This window comes from Leucopleurus acutus, assembly GCF_964270905.1.
Source record: "Leucopleurus acutus genome assembly, chromosome: 12".
NCBI lineage: Eukaryota > Metazoa > Chordata > Mammalia > Artiodactyla > Delphinidae > Leucopleurus > Leucopleurus acutus.
This window is the reverse complement of record NC_139154.1, coordinates 65,568,197-65,590,083: the sequence shown is the minus strand read 5'-3', so window position 1 is coordinate 65,590,083 and position 21,887 is coordinate 65,568,197. Positions and strand designations below refer to the sequence as shown.

The 21,887-nt window shown below is 47.7% G+C and overlaps 1 protein-coding gene across 1 annotated transcript; it reads left to right on the top strand.

Annotated features, from left to right (window-relative positions):
• The first annotated feature begins 86 nt into the window (after positions 1 to 86).
• On the top strand, positions 87 to 9,793 carry MCFD2 (multiple coagulation factor deficiency 2, ER cargo receptor complex subunit). Its single transcript, XM_082852363.1, has 4 exons — positions 87 to 178; positions 5,853 to 6,013; positions 6,795 to 6,954; positions 8,330 to 9,793. Exons 2-4 carry the CDS (start codon positions 5,865 to 5,867, stop codon positions 8,456 to 8,458), a joined length of 438 nt encoding a protein of 145 aa, XP_082708489.1. The 5' UTR covers positions 87 to 178; positions 5,853 to 5,864; the 3' UTR covers positions 8,459 to 9,793.
• Positions 9,794 to 21,887: the final 12,094 nt, after the last annotated feature.

Here is a 21,887-nt window from a genome sequence, read left to right as displayed (position 1 = left end):
CGGGCAGGGGCGGGGCCCGCGGCGCCAATGGGAGGGCGGAAGGGGTGCGCGTGCGCACAGCGGGACGGGGGGGTGGGGCGGGGCCGAGAAAAAGCGTTCTGAGGACGGGTGCTGGTGAGGCTCACGCCGTAGGGCTTCGTGTCCGGAGAAAGCTGTTTGGCAACTGCTAGCTGCGAGGGTGAGTGAACCAGGGAGCAGCCGCAATCTGGCTGCGGCCTGTGAGGCCTGTGACCCGACCTTGGAGGAGGAAGTCCGTGGGACGGCATTCAGGGGTCCGCAGCGGGGCGGGATCCCGGCGTCCTTTTGGGGGTCTCGGGGCTTCTGGCTCAGGTTGGGAGGCAGGAGCGGCCTGGGTGAGGGTATCGGACCCCAAGTCGGTCCGGGAAGCTAGCTGACTAGGAGCAGAGCCTCTCCCCCGGGGCAGATGGGCCCGATCAGGGCCAATCTCTGCCCTCTTGGAGACCTGCCGTGGACCTGCGCGCTGGCCTGAGTCGTAGCTCTCCATCTGCTCCTGTACCCCATCTCTCTCTGGGGGAGACAATAAACAGGTCCTGGCGGGCGGGCGAGCTTGGCCAGGCCGTGCCAGGGGAGTGGGGAGGCAGGGGGAGCTTGTATTCCCCTCTAGTATTCCCTGTCTGGGCATGGCACCCGCCATCCACCCAGTTGCCCAAGCAGAAACCTGGGCATCATTCTCACCTCCTACACTCTTTACCCACCCACATCGATTTCATCACAAATCTCTCTGGGATACACCCACTTCTCCAGGCCCAGTTCCTCTGCTCTAGCTAGTTCAGGCCACCTTCATCTTTCCCTTGGACTACTCAGTAGCCTCCTGACTGGTCCCCTGTATCCCTTCTCCATCCTCTGTAGTTTGTTATGTAGTGGAAAGCCAGAGTGATGGTCTTAAAACAGAAATCTGATCACGTCACCAGACCCCTCTCCCCATTCCCTTATCGCCCTTCCGTGGATTCCCATTGCTCTTATAACCTCTTGAACAGGGCTTACAAGGCCCTTCGTGACCTGTCCTCTTTTTACTTTAACTCATCCATCTCCACTATACTGTGTCTTCAACCATATTGAAAGCTTTTTATTTCCCAGATTGGATCAAGTTCCTTCTAGGCTTAGGTGTTTGTTACATTATGTTCCCTCTACCTGAGATGCTGTCCTTTAGCACCTTGAAAAAAAAATCATCCTTCATGCATTAACCCAGGTGTGGGTTGGGGCTTCTGTGGTACCCCAGGGCTATTGCGTGAACTGGTCTTTCTTTTCCAGCAGGCTGTAATCTGTGTGACAGGAGCCTGTCTGGTTCACAGCCCTATCCTTAGAACCTTGTGCAGCACCAAGCTGTTAATGAAGAGTGTTAGCTAAATGTATAAATGAAGCATGGCAGCTCCCTGGGCTCCCCAAATGAACAAAGAGATCAAGTTATTAAATGCCTGCCTTTTCAGAACCAGTTCTCAATCCCCAACCCATGTAGAGCTTTCTTTGCCTAGGAACCTGGTTCTTTTCTTGCTTTCAGTCCAGGACCATGGTAGTTTTAAATGGGGAAATGCCAGTCAGGTTTTTCTTTGGCATCACCTCTGGCTACAGGATGTGTGGCTGCTTTGAGGTTGATTCTCAGCTGAGGGCCCCAGCAGGAGAGAAAAGTGGCTAGCAGCTGCTGTGGTTTTTATGGGAGGAAGGCTTGCTGCAAACTCTTAGGTGTTGGTAAGACACAATGAGCGTGGGCCTGGCCAAACCACTGGTGGGACGGCTCCAAAGGGAAGTTTTTTTTTGTTTTTTTATTTTGCGGTACACGGGCCTCTCACTGCTGTGGCCTCTCCCGTTGTGGAGCACAGGCTCCGGATGCGCAGGCTCAGCGGCCATGGCTCACAGGCCCAGCCGCTCCGCGGCATGTGGGATCCTCCCGGACTGGGGCACGAACCCGCGTCCCCTGCATTGGCAGGCGGACTCTCAACATCTGCGCCACCAGGGAAGCCCAGTTATTTTTTTCAGTGTAGTCAGATCCTCTGTGATAGGGAACAACACACCTAGGTTGCAGGATCCACTGCCCTGATTCAGAGTGAAGGTATGCTATGCCAGGTCAGCTCAGCACTTTGTAATAAATTTACTAGGGTAAAGGAGAAACAGAGAAAATAGGTTCCCTGTCTTCAGAGAGGGAGAGAAAAGAGAAAAACAAACGGAGCACAATATGTGACCATATGTTAAGGCCAAGTGAGTGTGAGAGACTGCAAACTGAGGTCAGAGGAGGGAACAGTTGGTCTTGGCTGGGAGAACACAGAGGTGACATTTGAATTGGGCCTGGAAGGAACAGGGAGGACGGACAGGTGGAAACAGTGGGAACAAATGCTCTGGGACTGGAAGAGGCTGCTGGAGCTGTGAGGGAAGCCCAGTTACAGTCAGGGCACTGCGGGAGCTCCCTACCATCAGTGGTCTAGCGCTTCTTCCCAGGAATGACGCTTCTCCTTGTGAAAGGTGTCTCAATGGTTGTGTTCCACTCTCTCAGAAATCTCTCCTCTGGATTTTTCTCCAGCCTAGCCTTTAATTTCTCAGAGGCCAGTGAGCCCAGGAACTCCTGGGGCTTATCTGCCAAGCTCTTTGCTTATGGCCTTGAGCTAAGTAGTTGGATGATGCAACTTGTTCTTGCGGTGGAAGGGACTTGCTAATATTTCCTTTTCAATGTGAGGGGTTTAATTCGTTAAGTGGCAGTCAGATTCCCTGTGCTCCTCGTAGCACTTGTAGGGGGCAGTTTCTCTTCTGTGTTTGTAGATTTGTCTTTTGTTGTGGTCTAATGGTTAGACACCTGCCACAGCAGACCAAAATGGGCTAAGTCCAAAATGTATGGTTCTTGACCTTTATCCTGTCTCCTATGAAGAGGGGATAATTTGGACTCAAGCACTGGGTTGCTTCTTGGTGTTATTTAAATAGAACCTCTCCCCCGCCTACCCCACCCCTATCTGATATACTAAGTATCCAACCACATAGTTATAGGAAACGGTGCCATGGGTCCGATGACCACTCAGCTTTTCTATCTGATAGATGCCTCCAAAGCTAAGTTTCATCCTCAGTTACATTGACATCAAAACTTGGCAGCGTTATCTGTGAAGGTGGTAATCGCCCCCAGCTCCCGAGGACCGTGGCACACAGGCTGAGAATCACCAGCCTCTGCAGGCACTGTGCCCAATGCTGGGGATGTGGACGCAGTCCCCGGCCTCACAGAGCCCAGTTCCGCAGGGGGTACTGAGAGGTGATCAGGCACGTTCAAGGTCGTGTGCACAGCTGTTGTCAGCGATGGACAGGACCCTTCTGAAGGGAATCACTTAGGAGCATATGGGAAGAACGCCTAAGCCAGACTTGGAATTGAAGAAGGCTTGCTGGAGAAAGAGACATCTAATGCATATGAATCTGAAAGACTTGGGAGGAGCTGGCTTCCCCCTCTGGTCCCTCTTATCCCAGAACTCTATGGTGTGTGGTCAGAACAAGTTGTTCTGCTCTAGTTGGGGCAGTCTCTGCTGAGAGTAACTTGAGACCTTGTTTTCTGGTACCAGGTACAGTGACAGTGGCCTCATCAGGGTCTGGACACTTGTATTTGGTAAGATTGGGATGTAGTTTCTGGCTGTTCCTGAATTATTTTGTAGAGATGAGACTTAACTGGAATCCCCCTTTATATTCCATCCATATAGTCTGGAACAAAATTATGGGATGAATTGCATTAAATACATATTTGTAAAGACAAAACATGTTTATAGTAGAAATTTTAGAAGCAATGGAAAAGTAAAGAGAAGAAAAATCAAAATCACTCCTGGGGACTTCCCCTGTGGTCCAGTGGTTAAGACTCCGAGCTTCCACCGCAGGGAGCGTGGGTTAGATCCCTGGTCGGGGAACTAAGATCCCACATGGCATGGGCAAAAAAAAAAAAAAAAATCACTCCTAATCTCATAATTCAGAAAATAATCTTTGTTAATAGTTTTTAGTCATTGTTCTGTGTATGAGAATTATACATACATTGTTTTGGTTTTTACAATAATGAATTCTTCTTTTTTTTTTTTTTGACTGTACCACACGGCTTATGGGATCGAAGCTCCCCAACGGGGGGTTGAATCAGGCCCACAGCTGTGAAAGCACTGAGTCCTAACCACTGGACTGCCAGGGAATTCCCCAAAAATGAATTATTCTTTACAGATTTTTGTAGCCTGCTCTTTTTCTCTTGGTATATATTGAACATCTTTTTCTGTTTCTGTTATGAATTATGACGATTGCATTATGATGTCCCTATTCAGTTGTGAGACTAGATGCTTCTTTTTATACCCCAGAAGTTATACATCCCAGTGACCATTGTCTCCTAAGGGAGGATACTGCTGATATCCAGCAAAGTGGGTTTGGGAAATTTTCTTAAACATTGTGGGGATGGCATTCTCCCAGGGTCCTACCCTACACAGAGCCTTTCAGGACAGGTGAGAGGGGCTGTAACACCTCAGTGGAGGTGGCGACGGCTTCGGAGCTGAGCCCTCTGTGGCATGTGCGAGGGTCTGACTAGTACCTTATGCTTTCTCTTCGCTGCTCTAGGTTTTTTGGCTGCAGCCGGCCCCTTAGCAATCACTGGCCCTTATTATCCAGGGAAGTGAATGTGTGAGTCAGGTGTTTCCTTTGTGTTGTATGGAGGTCTCCTATCCTTCACCTTCCTTTTTGAGGTCAGTCTGTAAGCCCCTGGAAAGACCAGGACTTTCTGTTCAACAGCAGTTAGTAAAGGCCCGAGCCTTGGTTGGGATACGGATGGGAACAAAGCACTCCTGCCCTCGGGGAGCTTGCTGTGTAGCCAGTTGTGTCTTCTTGTTGACCACGATTCCAAGTCTAGCTAAACCCCAGAAGTACTTGAGGGAACCTAATTCCTATGGAACTCTCCTCTCCAGCGCTCTTTCACCTGGTTCAGTTACTTGCCTCCGTCACAGCCCTGGGAGGTGGACAAGGCAAGGGTTAACGTCCTCTTTTCCGTGTCCACCACTGCGGGCCTTGATGTGACCCGCCCCGTTGCTTCCCTCAACCCCCGTCTGTGGACTCACTCCACCTAATACCTTCCCTGCTGTGCTGCCAGCTGAGCCACTGTGAAACCAAGCTCTGATCTCGTCTCCCATTCATGAACCCTCAGTGGCTCCCATGTATCCCCAGGAAACTTCAGCCCCCTTGGCCTAGCAGGCAAAACCACATCCAGCACGGCCTGGTCAACCTCTGCAGCCTGTTGTCTACCGTTCCGTCTATTTCATACCCTCTAAGCTCCAGCCTGACTCAACCACTCGGAATTTCTCTCCCACTTGTCTGCACCTGCCCCTCTGCTCGCACCTTCCCTTCGTCCTTCAGTCCCTCCACATCCACTGTGTGCCCATTCATCCGGGCCCTGCTGAAGCATCCCCATGTCTGTTAACCTTCTCGGGCTTTCCCTCGCCCAAAGGAAACTTCTTCCTCTGAACTCTCAGAGGGTTTAATCTTCCTTTAGTACACCTCACTTTGTGCCTTGATTCGTGCTCTCAGTAGGAAGTATTTCTCTCGCCCGACTGTAAGCTGCTTGTAGGCAGGAATACTCTCCAAATCCCTGTAAGCTCTCATCAGGTTGTTTGGCATTCCAAAGGGGCGTCAGGAAATGTCATGGACCTGCCCTCCCGTTTGAGTGATGGGGACCTGGAGAGCGCAAGGTCGCCCTGCAGTCTGGCGTCAGAGCTGTCCTGGGCCCAGGCCTCCTCTTTCCCAGGCTTGCTTCTTCAACCAGGTTCCCGGGAGTGTGCTGTGTCAAGTCTTGAAAGAACCTCAGTTCAGTTCTGGTGTTCTCACCTTCATCTTCTGTGTTCCCCACCTCCCAGGTACCGGTGACCATGAGATCTCTGCAGCCACTCAGAACCCCCTTCCTGTGCGCCCTGCTCTGGGCCTTTTGTGCCCTGGGTGCCAGGGCCGAGGAGCCCGGGGCCAGCTTCTCCCATCCTGGCAGCGTGGGCCTGGATAAGAGCACAGTGCATGACCAAGAGTACGTATTCAGCCGGGGCTGTGGTCCAGGGGCCTCCCCATCTGCAGCTGCAGCCAGCTACAAAGGCACGCGCTGCCCAACTTTCCTTCTACTATTTGTGCGACCCCTTAACATTTTCCAAGGATGATATTTATTCCTTATGGCCACCTGTAAGTCAGGTATTCTTTTTTCACCATCATATCACAGATGGAGGATCTGGAGGCCCAAAAGGGATAAATGACTTGCCTGAATTCATTGTTTCTCTCTTTCACCACAGACACACACACACACACACACACACACCCACACCCACACACACACACACACACACACACACACACACACACACGGTGGTAGTTGCAGAGTCCAAAATAGAGCTAAGGTTTCTTGCTTCTGACAAGACCTTTTTCTTTTGTATTGGCATGTTCAAACATTGAATCATTTGTTGCCACTTTTGCCCCGGGCCAGTTAACCTCACACATTATACTCTGTTATCCTTAAATTGGTTTAAGAAAAAAAAATTAATAGCTCCCCCAAATGCTATAACAATATTCTAATAATAAAAAGGAAAAACACCCATGATCTTGCCAGCATAACAAATGAACTATTTGATTTTTTTTTTCCCCTGCTCCTTTCAGGGCCTCGCCCCTATCTGTCTTCCTTGAGTGTGGTCTGCCACTGTTGATGTTTGTTTTTCTGGGATGGATGAACTTTAAGATCTTGAACGTTTCAGAGTCCTTAAGATTTTGGTAGGATCCCAGCATCGCCACCAAGTGGTCTGAGTCTCACTGTTGGTCTTTAGGCATATCATGGAGCATCTAGAAGGTGTCGTCAACAAACCAGAGGCAGAGATGTCCCCACAAGAACTGCAGCTCCATTATTTCAAAATGCATGATTATGACGGCAATAATTTGCTTGACGGCCTAGAACTCTCCACAGCCATCACTCATGTCCATAAGGAGGTAGGTCAGGCAATGGCTCAGTAGACAGCAGCTTGGAAAAGCCTCCCTCTGGTAACTCAGTCCCCGAACTCGATGACCTCCCCCGTCCTTGTGCAACACTATTGCTGCTTCTCCTTTTTCTGTTCACCCTCTGTTCTGCGTCTTTTCCTGTTCAGCGGTCCTTCTCATACAGGGTGACGGGCTGAGGCAGAAGCCCCAGAGCTTTCCTTTTATCTTTAGCAAGTGCTGCTGGCATTTCTGCTGCACGCCAGCATCTGAGAACCAGCTAAAAGACAGACCACATTCCAAATGCAGAACAGGGGAGAAGTTATCTCATTTGGGAAGAATGGCGAGTCAGGGGACCAAGGGCTCAAGGGATTTGGTGATAATTGAGGGTTTGGGTGATACAGTACGGTGCTCGTAGTTCACAAAGCACTTTCCAGCAGGTTAGAGATCTCGTCTGATCCCTGCAGTAGCCTGGGAGCAGGAAGGGGCAGGCCTTGTTATTGCCCCCAGTTTGAGAGGTAAGGAAGCTGAAGTTCAGATCTTACGTCTCCAGATCTAATGTCTGTCCCACTGTGCCACACTGTAATCTCTAGAGAGCAGGAGAGGCGAAGTTGGGGAGGGCGTGTGCTCGCACGGCTGCGAGCTGAGCCTGGCGGGGTTTGCTTTGAAGGCTGCGGGGAGCGCTAGGGCTTGCACAGGAGGCTGGCATGACGAGCGCAGGGCCTGCTATGGGAGGCATATGGGCGGACGCCAGGCAGAGGGACTGGGGTCCAGCAGCCCTGGCAGGCGAGGATGCTGGTGGCAGCAGGAGGGGGAAGGGGGACATGGGAGAGGAGGCAGGGGAAGAATCAGCTGAGGACGTGAACAGCAGTAGCTCAGCGCTCAGCCCTGTGAGCAGAAATGCCTTCGCCTCAAAGATCACGATGAGGTCTACTGGTCGGCAGTGCCTTCTTCGTCTTGTTCTGACCCCGAGATGTTGTCTAGCGTGGACCGTTTCCACTTTAGCAGAGCTGACCCTCAGGAGGGCCTGGGCTGTGAGCTTTTCTCTAGGATGGGGCTGCGGGTCCTGGAATCTCTGAAGCTCAGAATTCTGTGTGGACCCAGCTTTCTACAATGAACACGTATGACTGTTGTAATGAGAAAAGAATGAAAAGTAATTTTTAAAACAAATAAGCGAGTGCTTACTTTGATTGTATCGTCCTTTTAACTGCCAAAAATCATTTCTAAATTGGATTATTATGAATTGACTCTGGATCTGATAGGTGGTTTGTGGATTCCTGGAAGTAGAAATACTACATCTGAAGGAGTTTATTGACATTTTATTTTGGACATTAACCAAGCGCTTCCAGTAAAAGATGCCGCTCATCCTTGTCTAATTTGTACCTTGTAGGAAGGGAATGAACAGACACCAATGAACGAAGATGAACTGATCAACTTAATAGATGGTGTTTTGAGAGACGATGACAAGAACAATGACGGATACATTGACTATGCCGAGTTCGCAAAATCGCTGCAGTAGACACGATGTGGCCACCTCCCAGTTAGATGCAAATGTGAACCGTCATAATGTGATCAGACACTTTCGGTAATGCAAAATAACTCATTTCCAAAATACTGCTACGGTATTTTGAACCTGTAGCAGCTGGTTACACTGGGGTGAGAAAGAGAAATCAAAAAGCAGAGAAATGGGACATACTGTAGTCCCCACGCACTATTAAATCTCTTATTGGACAAGGGCTTGATTAAAGAATCCTTTTAAGAATATTGGATAATTGGAGCTGAGCACTCAGGAACTAGACTGGAGAATGCTGCCAGGCTCTTGGTTTTAATTCATGCTACCTGAAGAGTAAGACAAGCTCTTGCTAACTGGACACACTTTTCAGCAACTGAAGGAATGGAATGAATGCCACATGTTTTCCCTGGTGGGTCCTGTCTTCAGGAAACATGGTCAGTATTCTGTAAAGTTCCCCTGGCCTAAATGATTACTTGTTCTGGCCAAGGGAGTATTTATTAGGCTATTTCAAAGCCACAGCATCTCTTTCGAAGAATGTCAAATAGTTCAGCTAGCCACAGAGTCTAAGATTCTGTATCTCCTGGCACTTTGGAAACAGCACACCACTGACCTAAGTGATTCACCGTTTTCAGTTTTTCAATATTTTATAAAACTACTGCCACACCCTTACGCTTGCTTTTATGTCTTCAACCTAGGAGAGACCTCGAGTCTAAAAGTGTTCTCTACTTCTCATCATTAGCAAATGTTACAGCTTTCTAAATATTTGTATTTAACTCTTGTTTCTAGGGTTCTGGTTCGCAGTTTAGAAGCTCTTAGGAATAAAAGGACTTTATCCCTTCTGCTTGATACAGCAGGGGTGAGCTACTAGCTGGGCTAGCGTGAGACGTGTAAAGATTGTTCACCAAACACAGTGATTAACCCAATGCAAGTTAGATTTAGAAAGAATGTTGTTTAAATTACCTCTTCTAGCCTGAATACGTGAATTCTTTCAGATCAGGAAAGATTAGAAAAAGAAGCCTGAAAACTCTTAACATTGTGAATAGTAATTGAAAACAAGCAGCGGCAGCAGATTATAGTTTGGTTTATGGGATGTGACGCATGTGCTGTGATAGGAAACCTGAAATGATGGTTGAATGGGAAAAAAACTGCATAAAATTTGCTGTAAGATATATAGAGACTTATTTTCTGTACCAAAGTATTCTTTCAAGAAAAATAAGTATTTGTAAAAATGGTTTCGTGTCAAGTATTTGTGCAATCAGAGCTGAATTGTAAACTATTCTTGCAAAGTCTAGTATTTTGAAAGATTTATATAATGAATTCTGGATATATGACTAATAAAACCGATGAAACAGAAGAAAGAGCAGTTGATTTTGTCCACATAGGCTGCTTCTCCTACCACATGAAGGGTCGGTTGGTTTAATGCAGAAGTTTACACGTGCCTTCTCCATCCCAGGTGCTGGGGCCCACCCCGGCGCTACCCTGTTCCTTTCTGCAGGGGTAGATTCCCAGGATTCACAGTCACTTTCCCCTTTTAGGCATTTTTTCCTCTGAATGAAATCACTTTTTTGGACCTTCCTTCTCTGGCCAAGTTCAGATTATGACTGCATTCTCTAGCTTAGGAGAATACAAGGTTTTCTCCTTGAGGCTGGTGACTGGTTTTTCTTTGCCAGAAAATTTAATTAGATAGTGTTATCGAAAGCCTCCCTGGCCCAAGCAAAATGCACAGTCTTCCCTGGCTTTTTGGGAATGACACTTTGTTCTGCCAATGGAAAAGTGAGCAAAGGAAGAAATTACCATTGCCTCCCCCCCAGCCCCACCCCCTGCCCGAAACCCCTTCTTCATCCAGAGCTGCCCTTCCGGATGGACCTAGAGAGCAGGTTCGCGGTTGAAAGGACCTCGCACTGTTGGCAGCTAGGGAGTGAGGCAGCTGGGGAGCAAGAAGCCGATTCTTACAAGGTAGAGTCGCCCAGACCAGACACCTCTTTCCTCCTCCACAGCTGGCTGCTATCTGAAATTATTCCACGCTGGCCTCTGCGGTCCTGTTAGCCTACCTTTCCTCTTAGGAAATTTCCCTGTGGGAGAGGGGCCTGCACCATTAGGGGCAGAGCATGGTCTACCCTTCCCTCTCATACCCCCTTTATCTCCTCTCCCTTTTGTGAGGCAATGGCCTTCTCACAGTTCACCTCAAGGATTTCTCAGAATGTATAAGAAACATCTCTGCACCTTAGTTTCTTTATCTCTAAAGTGAAGATAAGTATACTTGAGAGAGGCCGCCTCCTAACAGCACAAGCCTTGGACTCAGGCAGAGTTATGCTCTGAAGTTCTCTCCACTGCAGTTTCTCATCTAAAACTATAATGAAGCTTACCCCCCCCAGAGTGGTTAAGAGTATTAACAAAGTCAGAGAAAATATATAAAACATCAAGTAAGTGGCTGGCACAGAGCAGGAGCTAAACACGGTCAGTCCCTTGTTCCTCAGCCTGGCTGAAGAGTCAGGGCCCCTTCTCACTGAAGAGTGGGAGCTTGAGGGGCTGGACAGAAGTTTACGACCCCTAGGGGCTCGCATCAAAGGGTCTTCTCTGCTTGTCTTTTTTTAAATCTGAATTTTTAATTTTTTTTTTATTTTTTGGCCGTACCGCGCAGCTTGAGGGATCTCAGTTCCCTGACGGCGATTGAACCCGGGCCACGGCAGAGTAAGTGCCGAATCCTAACCACTAGGCCACCGGGGAACTCCCTCTTCTCTGCTTCTTATATTCCTCAGTCTAAGTGCTGAATGAATGAGTGAGTGAGTGAATGAATTCTCAGAAGAGAAGAAATGAAGGGTCGTATTAAATGCAGTGGTGAAAGACACAAAAGCGTTGAAGTAGAAATCGGACCAAAGGAGTTTTCTTCTCACCTGGCCTCCTGACAGTTGATTTCACTGGGCCTCAGTTAATCCCCCTGAGAAAGGGGAGAACTGACCACCTCCCACATTTCCTTAGTTGGCACACAGAAGGCACCAAGCCATTAGCTATGCCTCCCTCCTTAGAAAGATCTGGAAAAGAGAAGAGAGGCACCAGCAAGTGTGCAAGGCTGTGGGGATAGAGACCACCAGAGGACAGCTGCTTCCAAACTTGCTTTTTCACCTGCGGTTCCCCAAGAGAGTTTTGGAGGTGTGTAGTTTTAAGAAGGCACTAGAGAAGGATTTTTAAAATAAATGGCAACTACAAGATGATAGAATAAAGACATCTATATCTCCATCTCAAGTAATTTGTCTCAAATCAAGAATAAGAACAAAAAAACAAATTCCATCTTTAGTGATCTGGGTTTGCCAGATGTGAGGGTGGAAAGCAGGCGGAGAGTGGTAGGTAGGCTGACAGGAAAGGAATGGGGGTAACACTGAAGGAAGCAGCTTCTTTGTCCCCTAGAATTCTAGAAAGGTTCAGGGGCTAGAGGAACGAGGTACCGTGGGAGGTGGACATGAAGTGCGGAGCCACAGGCAGGGATTATTCCAACCCTGTGAGAAGAGGGCATAGACCCAGCCAGGCCCAGTCTGTCTCATCTGGGCATCCCCCATTTGGCCTCCCCAGAATACTGCAGGCTGGCTCTGAAGGAGGTGAGCCAGAGACGCTCTTGTCTTGGGAATGCCAAGTGGAGAAGAGTGGGGATGAGGGACTACGCTAAAAACAGAAGTGAAATGCACTTCTGCACATGGTTACATAGCTCCAGACAGCCAGGAGCCAGGCTTGTGTTCCCTGTGAACGACAAGTTCATTCTCTTGAGAAACTGAGCTGCCCCCCGCCAAGACCTTCAATTACTAACATTATGGGGTTCCTAATGAAAAATCAGGATGGCCACCTGCTCCCCCAGCAGACAACCACCAAGGGGAGCCCGTCCACACACCTACGGCTGCCAATCAGCTTGTTAGTGTCACACTTAAATATGAATGGTTTACTTAGGATCATAAGTCAGTTCAGGGAAACCTTCAACACCACAGAGAGACAGTAACCAAAACAAACTGAGAAGAGGAGCATTGGGGAAACTGAATTAACGCAGGGATGAGCAGACAATTAAAAAAATTATAATCAGTGTCCTCAGAGATGTGAGACTTGATCACATCCATGAAACATAATTAGGATGCCATGAAAAAGGAAAAATTGGAAAAACAATCTAGAAATGAAAAATGTGATAACACCTGAGAGGTCTCTCAACAGGGACAAGTTATAACACATCCATAACATGGGACCCTACTCAGCAACCAAAAGGAACAAGCTATTGATACGGGCAGCAGCCTGGGTGAATCTCCAGAGCATTACGCTTAGTGAAGAAAAGCCAATCCCCAAAGGTTATATACGCTATGACTCCATTTATATAGGATTCCTGACACGACAAAACTGGAGAAATGGGGAACAGATTTATGGTTGCCAAGAATTAAGGAGGGCGTGGGAGCAGGACAGAAGTGGTCATGGCTATAGAAGGGCAACCGGAGGGATCCTCGTGGTGATGGGAATGCTCTGTATCTTGACTGTATCAGTGTCAAAATCCCGGTTGGGATATTGCCTTATAGTTTTGGAAGTTGCTACCGTTGGGGAGAACTGGGTCAAGGGTATACAGGATCTCCCTATGATTTCTTACAACTGCATGTGAGTTATCTATAATTATCTCAAAATAAAAAGTTTAGTTAAAAAATAAAGTGTTGAAAGACATAGTCTTTTCAGCCCCACCACAGCCATTTTAAACGTGGGCCCTCTGAGACAGTGTTAGAATAGGCCTGTTACTTGGTGTTAGTGCCCCGGGGGCTGTACTGGCAGTGCTCACAATTAGAGCCTTTTTCCAGAGGCTTTCAGAGAATTCGCTGTGCTCTGCCAGAAACGTTGCGCTGGGCATTTTCTGTCCATGAATTTCTAATTGCTTCCCACTGGGTGGCTGAGGAAGGATGTACAGGTCGCTCCTGCCAAGGCTAAGAGGCCCAGGGAGGGGAGAGGAAGGGTGAGGAAGTCATCGCACCTCGGTGGAGGGGGTTACGAGGGGCTGACCTAAGTGGCTGGAGTCCCACAGGACTGAAGAAGCTGAGTGTCCCTTGTCCCTGGCTGTGGGTACAGCCAAAGAGGAGTGGAGTGGGGGGAGGTGTGGCTGTAGTGGGTGAACCTGAGAGGAGAGATGCAACAGGTGTCAAAATGGAGGAGATCTTGGGGAGAGACCTTGAGCTTCACAGATGTCAGGGAATCAGAGTGTGGGAAATGGTGTGTGTGTGTGTGTGCGCGTGTGTGGTGTCATCCACAGGCCAGGGTCTGGTATCCATAGCTAAATTCTATGAGCTCTCTGGGGTGAGAGGTAGAATGGGGGGACCATATCTGAAGGGATAAGGGTTTTGAAAGTACCCATTTGTGTAGCCTGTGGGTTATGGGAGCCCAGGGCCCCATCAACAGCAACCTCATCAAAACCCATCCTTGGGTTGTGGAAGTAGGTCACTGGATGGGCAGAAGATGGTGTAGATGGGGCAGGCAAGGAGCAGAGGCAGATGGTGAAGCCATAGGGCTGCCTCAAGGTGGGACCTCTAGCCAATAGTTCGGGCCGGTGTGCCTCCCTCTGGAATGTTCTCACATTTCCCCCCTCCAAGAAGGCGGACACACCCAGGCTGTAAGCCCATACTGATCATAGTTTCAGAGCTAGGCCTGGATACCCACTCAAGCTGGGCCAATGCATTCTCCCTCCCAGGGGTTTGATGCTTGGGACCGAGGGACACAGCAGCAGGGAGGCACAGTGGTGGAGGCATGTGTGGGACCCTTGCTGTTCAGTGTGTGGCATAGACCAGCAGCATCACCTGGGAGCTTTATGAATGCTCACCCCAGACCAGCTGAGTCTCTTTAACAGATCCCATGACTCGTGTGCTCATTTAAACTGGAGAAGCTGCTCTAGAGAGAAGGTCCCCAGATACCTTTTGCCAGGAGGCCTGAGCTGCCCTGTATCTGCTGCTCTGGGAAGTTTGGTTCCACTCTCCCTCGGTTTCCAGTGGCCTCCACTGAATTGCCTTTTTCTGTCTGGCTAACTTGGTTTCTATATTGTTTATGACCAAGAGAACCTCGCCAACGCACAGGGACAAGTCGGTGGGGACAGTGTAACTCAAGGGCAGGCCAACCCAGTTTGCCATACCAACTGAATTCCATCAACAGACAGTCAGTCCTCTGTATTCATAGATGCTTTGAGTCACGTTCAGTGAAAATCCCTCCCCCCAAAATGAAAATGATTTTAGCCATTCATCCTTTAGGACAAAGTTATCTTCTTGGATTCTTTTCAAAGGGATCATGTGCTGGGCTGGGCACAAGAGAAGTCATGGAGACTTTTCCATGTTCACATATTGGCAAAGCCTGGCTCTGCTTCCCCAGGAAAGGCTTGTATTGAAGAAGACCTTCATCCTTTCTCCTCTGACTAGTCCAGCCCGTGGTCACCTGTCCCTCCTCTGAGCCTCCAGAACAGAAGACCTTGACCTTTTGTGGGCCATGGATCCCTTTACAGAATAATGTTTTCAAATGCATAAAATAAAAGACAAAGGATTTCCAAGAAGCCAATTATATTGAAATACAGATATCAAAATATTTTAAAGGGTGAGTGACTTAATATATATGCTTCTTAATTAACATTAGTAAGATCTAGCAGTACTTCTAATAATCACTGTAATTTCAACGTTGTGATGAGTAAGTGATTTGAGACATTTGCAGCAACTACACTGTGATAGGAAAACGTTTTGTAATTTTCTCTGAATGACAAAGTAACGGTTTCTGCTAATACCAGCGCGGTTTGTTGCCTAATGCATAACTGATGAAAATGCTAAGTTTCAGCTTGAGTTTCATGAAAATAAAGATGTACTTTTTTTCCTGCCCAAGCTCATGGATCCCCTGAAGTATATCTAGGGACGGTTGGTGGACCTGAGGTTAAGAACCCTTGCCCTAGAAAGTACCTGGTCAGTAACATGTAATAAATTAATTATAGCCATTGAAATAATGTATTTTTAAAAATGCCAAAGAGATGTGTATTAAAGTAAGATTCCAGGCCCCATCCCTTCTCCGCCTGCCTGCCTGCCCTTCACTGGGGTCTGCTTCTCTTCTACGTGGCCTGTGTTCGATGGACCTAAGTTTGTCTTCTCTTGGCCACTGGACCACCACCCCGACTTGAATGCACAGCAGAGGCCGGACCAAGAAGGACCACTCAATCAGCATGTGTTGACTCTGCCTGTGATGACTCTTTGAATGTCTATATTTTAAGATTCTGAGATTTTTGTTATCTACCCTGTTGATCCCCTCAGGTCTCTTTATGCAAAATTTGTCATTGGCATGTGCACCACTAGATGGCAGCAGCATCTCACAGAATCTCCTTTCCCAGCCCTTAGACGCCCATCCAAGGGCTATTTATTTTTTGAGTCAGTTCTATTTCTCTCCTGGAAAATCCAAGGTCACTACCCTCCTCACCTCCCCCGACCCATGTGGATTTCCCAGACAGAGTCGTCACTGCATTATTTTGCTCCTCCAGTGGGAACGCGGTGGGGAGAAGTGGAAGAGTGTGGGTAGGTATGTAGACTGTCTAAGGTCAGTACAAAATGATCTGATTGGTATGCATGGGGAATTCAGTTCCTACCAGCATTTACTGGGCACCCATTATGTGTCAGACCTAATGCTATGCTTCATTTACAGGATACACTGTCCCTGTCACAGATGTGTGGCCACGTCCTGAGAATGAAGGGGAAGAGTAGTTGTGGTCTTTGGGCGGGGAGCTTGGAGAACGGTTTAGAGTAGCAGTGGGAACCCGTGCTGGTCTGAGCAGTACTGCTCTCACTGAGCTGTTCAGTCCATTTGGAAAATGTAAGTTACAAGAAACTCTGATTGCAACGAAGCTAAAGTATGTATGTGGATGAAGCCTCGAAGGTGACATGCAAACATGAAGTCAGTAGCTGGGATGCAGTTGAAGGATGATGGTCTATATGAAATATTCTCTATACAAACTACTCTGTCACATTGCCATTATATAATTTAAAAAATAAAAACATTAAAGAACATATCATTGATGATCCTAGTGACCTCAAGCTAGCCCCAAACCTATTACACACGCTATTCTTAGATGAATCAGGCTTGGTGAGAAACCTTACAGTAGATTGTGTTTGGGTCACTGAACTTGACAAGGACACAGAACGTTTCCTTGTGGGGTCGGCAGCTTCGTTTGCTTCAAGGTGGAACAAAAGCCTTTTAATCTTCAAATCCAAGCAGCAGGCTGGCTGACATCAAACGCTTATGTGTGTTCCTGAGCAGCAGAGCCGAATCACAGGGTCTTTTTAATTGGAGGTGACTTGCCCTCCTTTCCACACGATCATTTACACGGGCAAAAAGATAAGCTGACTCCTCTTCAAATCTCCCGGCATCAAACGGCCACTAGAAGCCTTCTTCTAAAACACACACACACACACACACACACACACACACACACACACACACACCCCACCACCACCAACACACACACACAATAAAAACAACAACAAATCCATTCAAAAATGAATAAGAACTTGAAGAGAATGAAACTGCTCAGATTGAACTACTTTGGGAAAAGGCATTATTAACCTTTCCCCAAACAACGGAAGGGATGACCTGGCTGCAAAGAAGAGATGGTGGTGCTGTGGACCCAGTAAACTCTGAACAGGCCAAAGCAGTGTATGAAATCTAGGCTTTATCAGCCTTTGTGCCACTGTGCTTTCTTTTCCTAATACAAATGCCTTCTGAAAAATCTCCGCCCTATGGCAGCTCGGCCAAGGAGAAAAGGAATTTCCCCTCCACTGCAATCAGGATGGCTCTCCAGGGGAGCAAGGCCACCCCAGAGGTTGCCACATCGTGAGGATGGAGGTGGAGAGGCATGGGGGTTCACGGGAAGCAACCTGGATTTGGAAAACGGGGTAGATTGAAAGAGCCAAACCCCAAGGGAGAGACGGGAATGGGGGGAGCTCTGTCAGTGCGCTGCACCCTGGTCTTTATATCCTAACCTTAATCCTTAAGGTTTGATTCCAGCAAGCTCCTCGGATGTTACCAAAGCTGAGAAAATCCTCCTGCCACACTTCTCTTCAAAAAGTCTAAGAGGGACTTCCCTGGTGGCGCAGTGGTTAAGAATCTGCCTGCCAATGCAGGGGACACAGGTGTGAACCCTGGTCCGGGAAGATCTCACATGGCGCAGAGCAACTAAGCCCGTGCGCCACAACTACTGCGCCTGTGCTCTAGAGCCCGTGCACCACAGCTACTGAGCATGCATGCCACAACTACTGAAGCCCACACGCCTGGAGCCCGTGCTCCGCAACAAGAGAAGCCCCCACTCGCTGCAACTAGAGAAAGCCCGCGCGCAGCAACGAAGACCCAACGCAGCCAAAAATAAATAAATATATATTTTTTTAAAGTCTGAGAACGCCGAAACCCCAACAGAGGTGAGAAAACTTTGCTTTTAGAAATGTTACTCATCCTTTAGCAACACAAGCACCAAAGAGAACTCAAACTGCTTTATTTATTGTCAGGCCTTGAGGAACAGGGCTCCACAGATCAGTTCAGACAGCAGTTTTGAACATCTCTCAAGAGCCAGGGTTGAACGGGGTCAGGATTCTAGGGGTTAGGTGGCCTCTCAGAGCCTCAGTTACCTCCTCTGTAAAGTGTGGATAATCTAGTGCCTATTACATAAGATTGTTGTGGAAATTAATTGTCAAGTGTCTGCGGCATTTATTGATAACTGATGGATCAATGTGCTCCTTGGCATGGATTCATTCAACCACATCTGATGGACCTCTGAGGCCACATATGAAGATAAGTGAGACCCTATGAATGTATATACATCCACATATATTACATCGATTCTAAAATGTACATCTTCATGTTTTCACATATTTGAATTTGGCAACCCTTCTTCTTTCTTGGTGGTAAATGAAAATGGAATAATGGTGTGACTTAATGGTGTGACTACAATCAGTGAAATCTTAGAGTTGGTGAAAACCAGTAACAATCATACAGACAGAGTCATCAGCTCTCCACCATGATCCAGCCTCTAAACGACACTCAGAACAAGAATCCCAGTACAGGTGACTCAGGATGCTGTCTTCTCTCTCCTCTGTCAGCTCCCCTGCTGCCTTTGGAGCACAGGAGTGAGAGGGGCCTTTGGGTGACTGGACTCATCACCTCTGGGCAGCTGAAGGCTGGGCCATACCCAAACTCCAGTGCACATATAGGTCTGTGATTAGAATGCAGGCCCTTAGGCCCTGCCCTGGGGGATCTGGAAGTGGAGCCCCAGGTGGTTCAGCCATCCCTGGTCCCTCCCTGGTGCCAGGGGATTCTTTGCTGGAGGGGAACATCTCAGTTGTGGGCTCAGGAAAGGTTCTTTACCAAAAACCCTGAGTTTGCTTCCAGATGCTGCTCGTCCGGGAGCGTGCTGACGCTGGTGCATGCTGGTTAGTGTGAAATCAGCCACGGTGGGAGCATTTACACCAGAGCAATAGGCAAACCCACCAGCCGAGGCTTTTTAATTTTTTTTTCCTTCAGAGAGCCAGTTTACCAGCACACTCTGTAACTTCTCCTGCTCTGGGTGACCTTGAGGGAGGAGGTCATGGAAAACCACTCTGAATGAGCCTGTCTTTCCATCTGAACGGGGATAATTATATTTCTCCTCTCATGGGGTTGTGGGGGAATAAACGCGTTCATAAGAAAGCATCACGCCCAGGGCTAGGCTCCATCAATTTGCAGTTTATTCTTTTGCTCCAGAAGTTTCCTATAATGTTTTCTCTTTGGAAACATACCAGGGGGAGAATGAAGTGAAACGAACATTCCTCACGAGACAATTCAAATCTCCATGTGGGTAACTAGCATTTAACAGTAAGGATAATAGCAATCAACTTTATATGACTTTTTATATTTTAACCAACTGTATTTAATGCGGCACAGCCTCCCAGGGCAGACACTGCTCTCCCCATTCTTCAGATGAGGAAACCAAGCCTCCGAGAAGTGACTTATTCTGTGTCGGGTGGCTTGTAAGTGAAACAGGAACCACGACTTTTGACGTACTTTTTTCTTCCCCATCACATTACAACAGAACCTGTGGGAAGGGCCATGGGTGGACAGGGAGGTGGGTGGCAGTAAAAACAAACCAAACCTCCAAGCCCCACAAGGTTCCTGCCCAAAGCTGAAAGTTTAGTTGGAAAACCTGCCATCAGCGGATGGTTTAGTGAATTCACATACTCAACCATGGAGGGCGATGCAAGACCATCTCAGAACCTTCAGATGAACAAATCTGAACAGATGCTCCCCTGGACTGTGTTTTTCAGCAGTGCCATGGTTCTACTACCTTTGCTCCGGTGTTTGCAGGGGAAGCCGAGCTTGGGGCTGAGCGGCGGCCTTTCTCTTTCCCCTGGCTGCAGTTACGCTCTTGGTTTTCTCCAAGACAAACATTAAATTCGTGAAAGCTGAGGCTGTCCACCCTGGGTGTGAGTACAGATGGTGATTTAGTCTTTGGTTTCTCCAAGTATGAACTTTATGGCCCAAGCTGCTTGTTGACTTATGAGCTGATTGAAAGGAAGGGAGAAAACCTCTTCCAACTAAAGACACTCACCAGACCTTTCCAAAGTTTAAATAAAGTTGAAATTCAGCAGCAGTTTGGCTGCGGTTGAGGAAAGGGAATTTGAGTCAAGTTCAGAAGGCGTTCAGAAGGTGTTTAAGGGTCCAGCCCTGTGGGTGCAAGGAGCACAATGTCTTCCCTCAGAAAGGGAAAAAGTTGGCTTCCAACGTTGGTTGCCTCAGCCTTGGGCTTTGCTGAGAAATTAGAGGCAATTATTCAAATAATTCAGGAATCCAGAGAGAGCAGGGGGAACCCGGCCATCTAGCTTCTGGACATGGTACAACATGATGGTGACCATCAGCTGTCCTGATCATATCACCCCAGGGCCACCTGGGCACACAGCCCTCTGGGTCTCTCAGCCCTCATCTGTGGCTCAGTGAAGGGGTGGTTTTTTAGGAGCTGGGGCTAAACCTTACACATGATGTGTTTGGCCAATGCAGAGTTTTAACTTTTCTTCCCTTCCCTTCCAAAAATGTGTGTGCCGTTAGGAGGGAAATGCTGCTACGATTCATACTTCTCACTCTTTCCTGATTTTTACACCCACTTCACACACCCACAGAATAGGAGACTGGTAAGGGCTCTTTCAGCTTTAAAGATTCCATGATTAAGATATTCATGATTCATCCACATCTTGAAACACTGAAATCATTTTGTTGAAAAAAAATTGTTGATATGGAAAAATTATTCACAATGTAATGCTGTGTATAAATGATAATGCTGGTACTAGAAAGTCATGTACTGAAATGTGAACTCTGGAAATCTCTGGGCTTTGAGATGAAGGGTGACGTGCTTTTTATCTTTCTGCAGCAGATGATATCATAATTATTACTTTCTGAGTTCTGGGTGAATGGTAAGCTCTCTGAATGCAGGGTCCATGCTGAGGTGTTTCTTGATGTGTCCATAGTGGCAAGAACGATTTTAGGGATACAGGAACCACTGGCTGAATATTTGTTGAATGAATTAATGAATGCTTTTCTGGGTTGTATCAATAGAAATAGTACAATGAACATAAAATACTTTTATTTATTATTGAAGGGTAGGGGGAGCAATAAATGCTAATGAACAAAAATAAGATGTACTCTGATGAAATTTCATATTCTTAATATCTTCATTAGAAAACAAACAACAGCATCAACAAACCGTAATGGAAAAGAATATAAAAAATAATGTATATATATGTATAACTGAATCACTTTGCTGTACAGCAGAAATTAACACAACATTGTAAATCAACTATACTTTAATTAAAAAATAATTTTAAAAAGTAAAAAAAACAAACAACAAAACATCAACAACCTACAGAAGTTTGAGTATTGGGTAAGTAAACAGCCCTGCTAAACAAGGCTTCTGCTGTCGTGTCAGCTTCGGGAGGAGATATGGTCGAGTCCAGGGACACCAACCCCGCCAGCCCTGGAAAGTCTCTGAAGAGCGCACAGAGTCTCCCCGAGAGTGTCAGCATGGACCCTGAGACCCCTTAGCCACCTCAGGGCTGATCTGCTGGCCGAGGGAAGGGGAGACGGCGAAACTGGGTGAGAGTTTGGGGCTTATGATAGTCACGTGAACTGGCTTTTATTTTTTTTTGCGGTACGCGGGCCTCTCCCTGCTGTGGCCTCTCCCGTTGCGGAGCACAGGCTCCGGACACGCAGGCTCAGCGGCCATGGCTCACGGGCCCAGCCGCTCCGCGGCATGTGGGATCCTCCCGGACCGGGGCACGAACCTGCGTCCCCTGCATCAGCAGGTGGACTCTCAACCACTGCGCCACCAGGGAAGCCCGTGAACTGGATTTTGATTACAGAAAATAGAACTTTATTTATACCCATCAAATGGGTATCATTT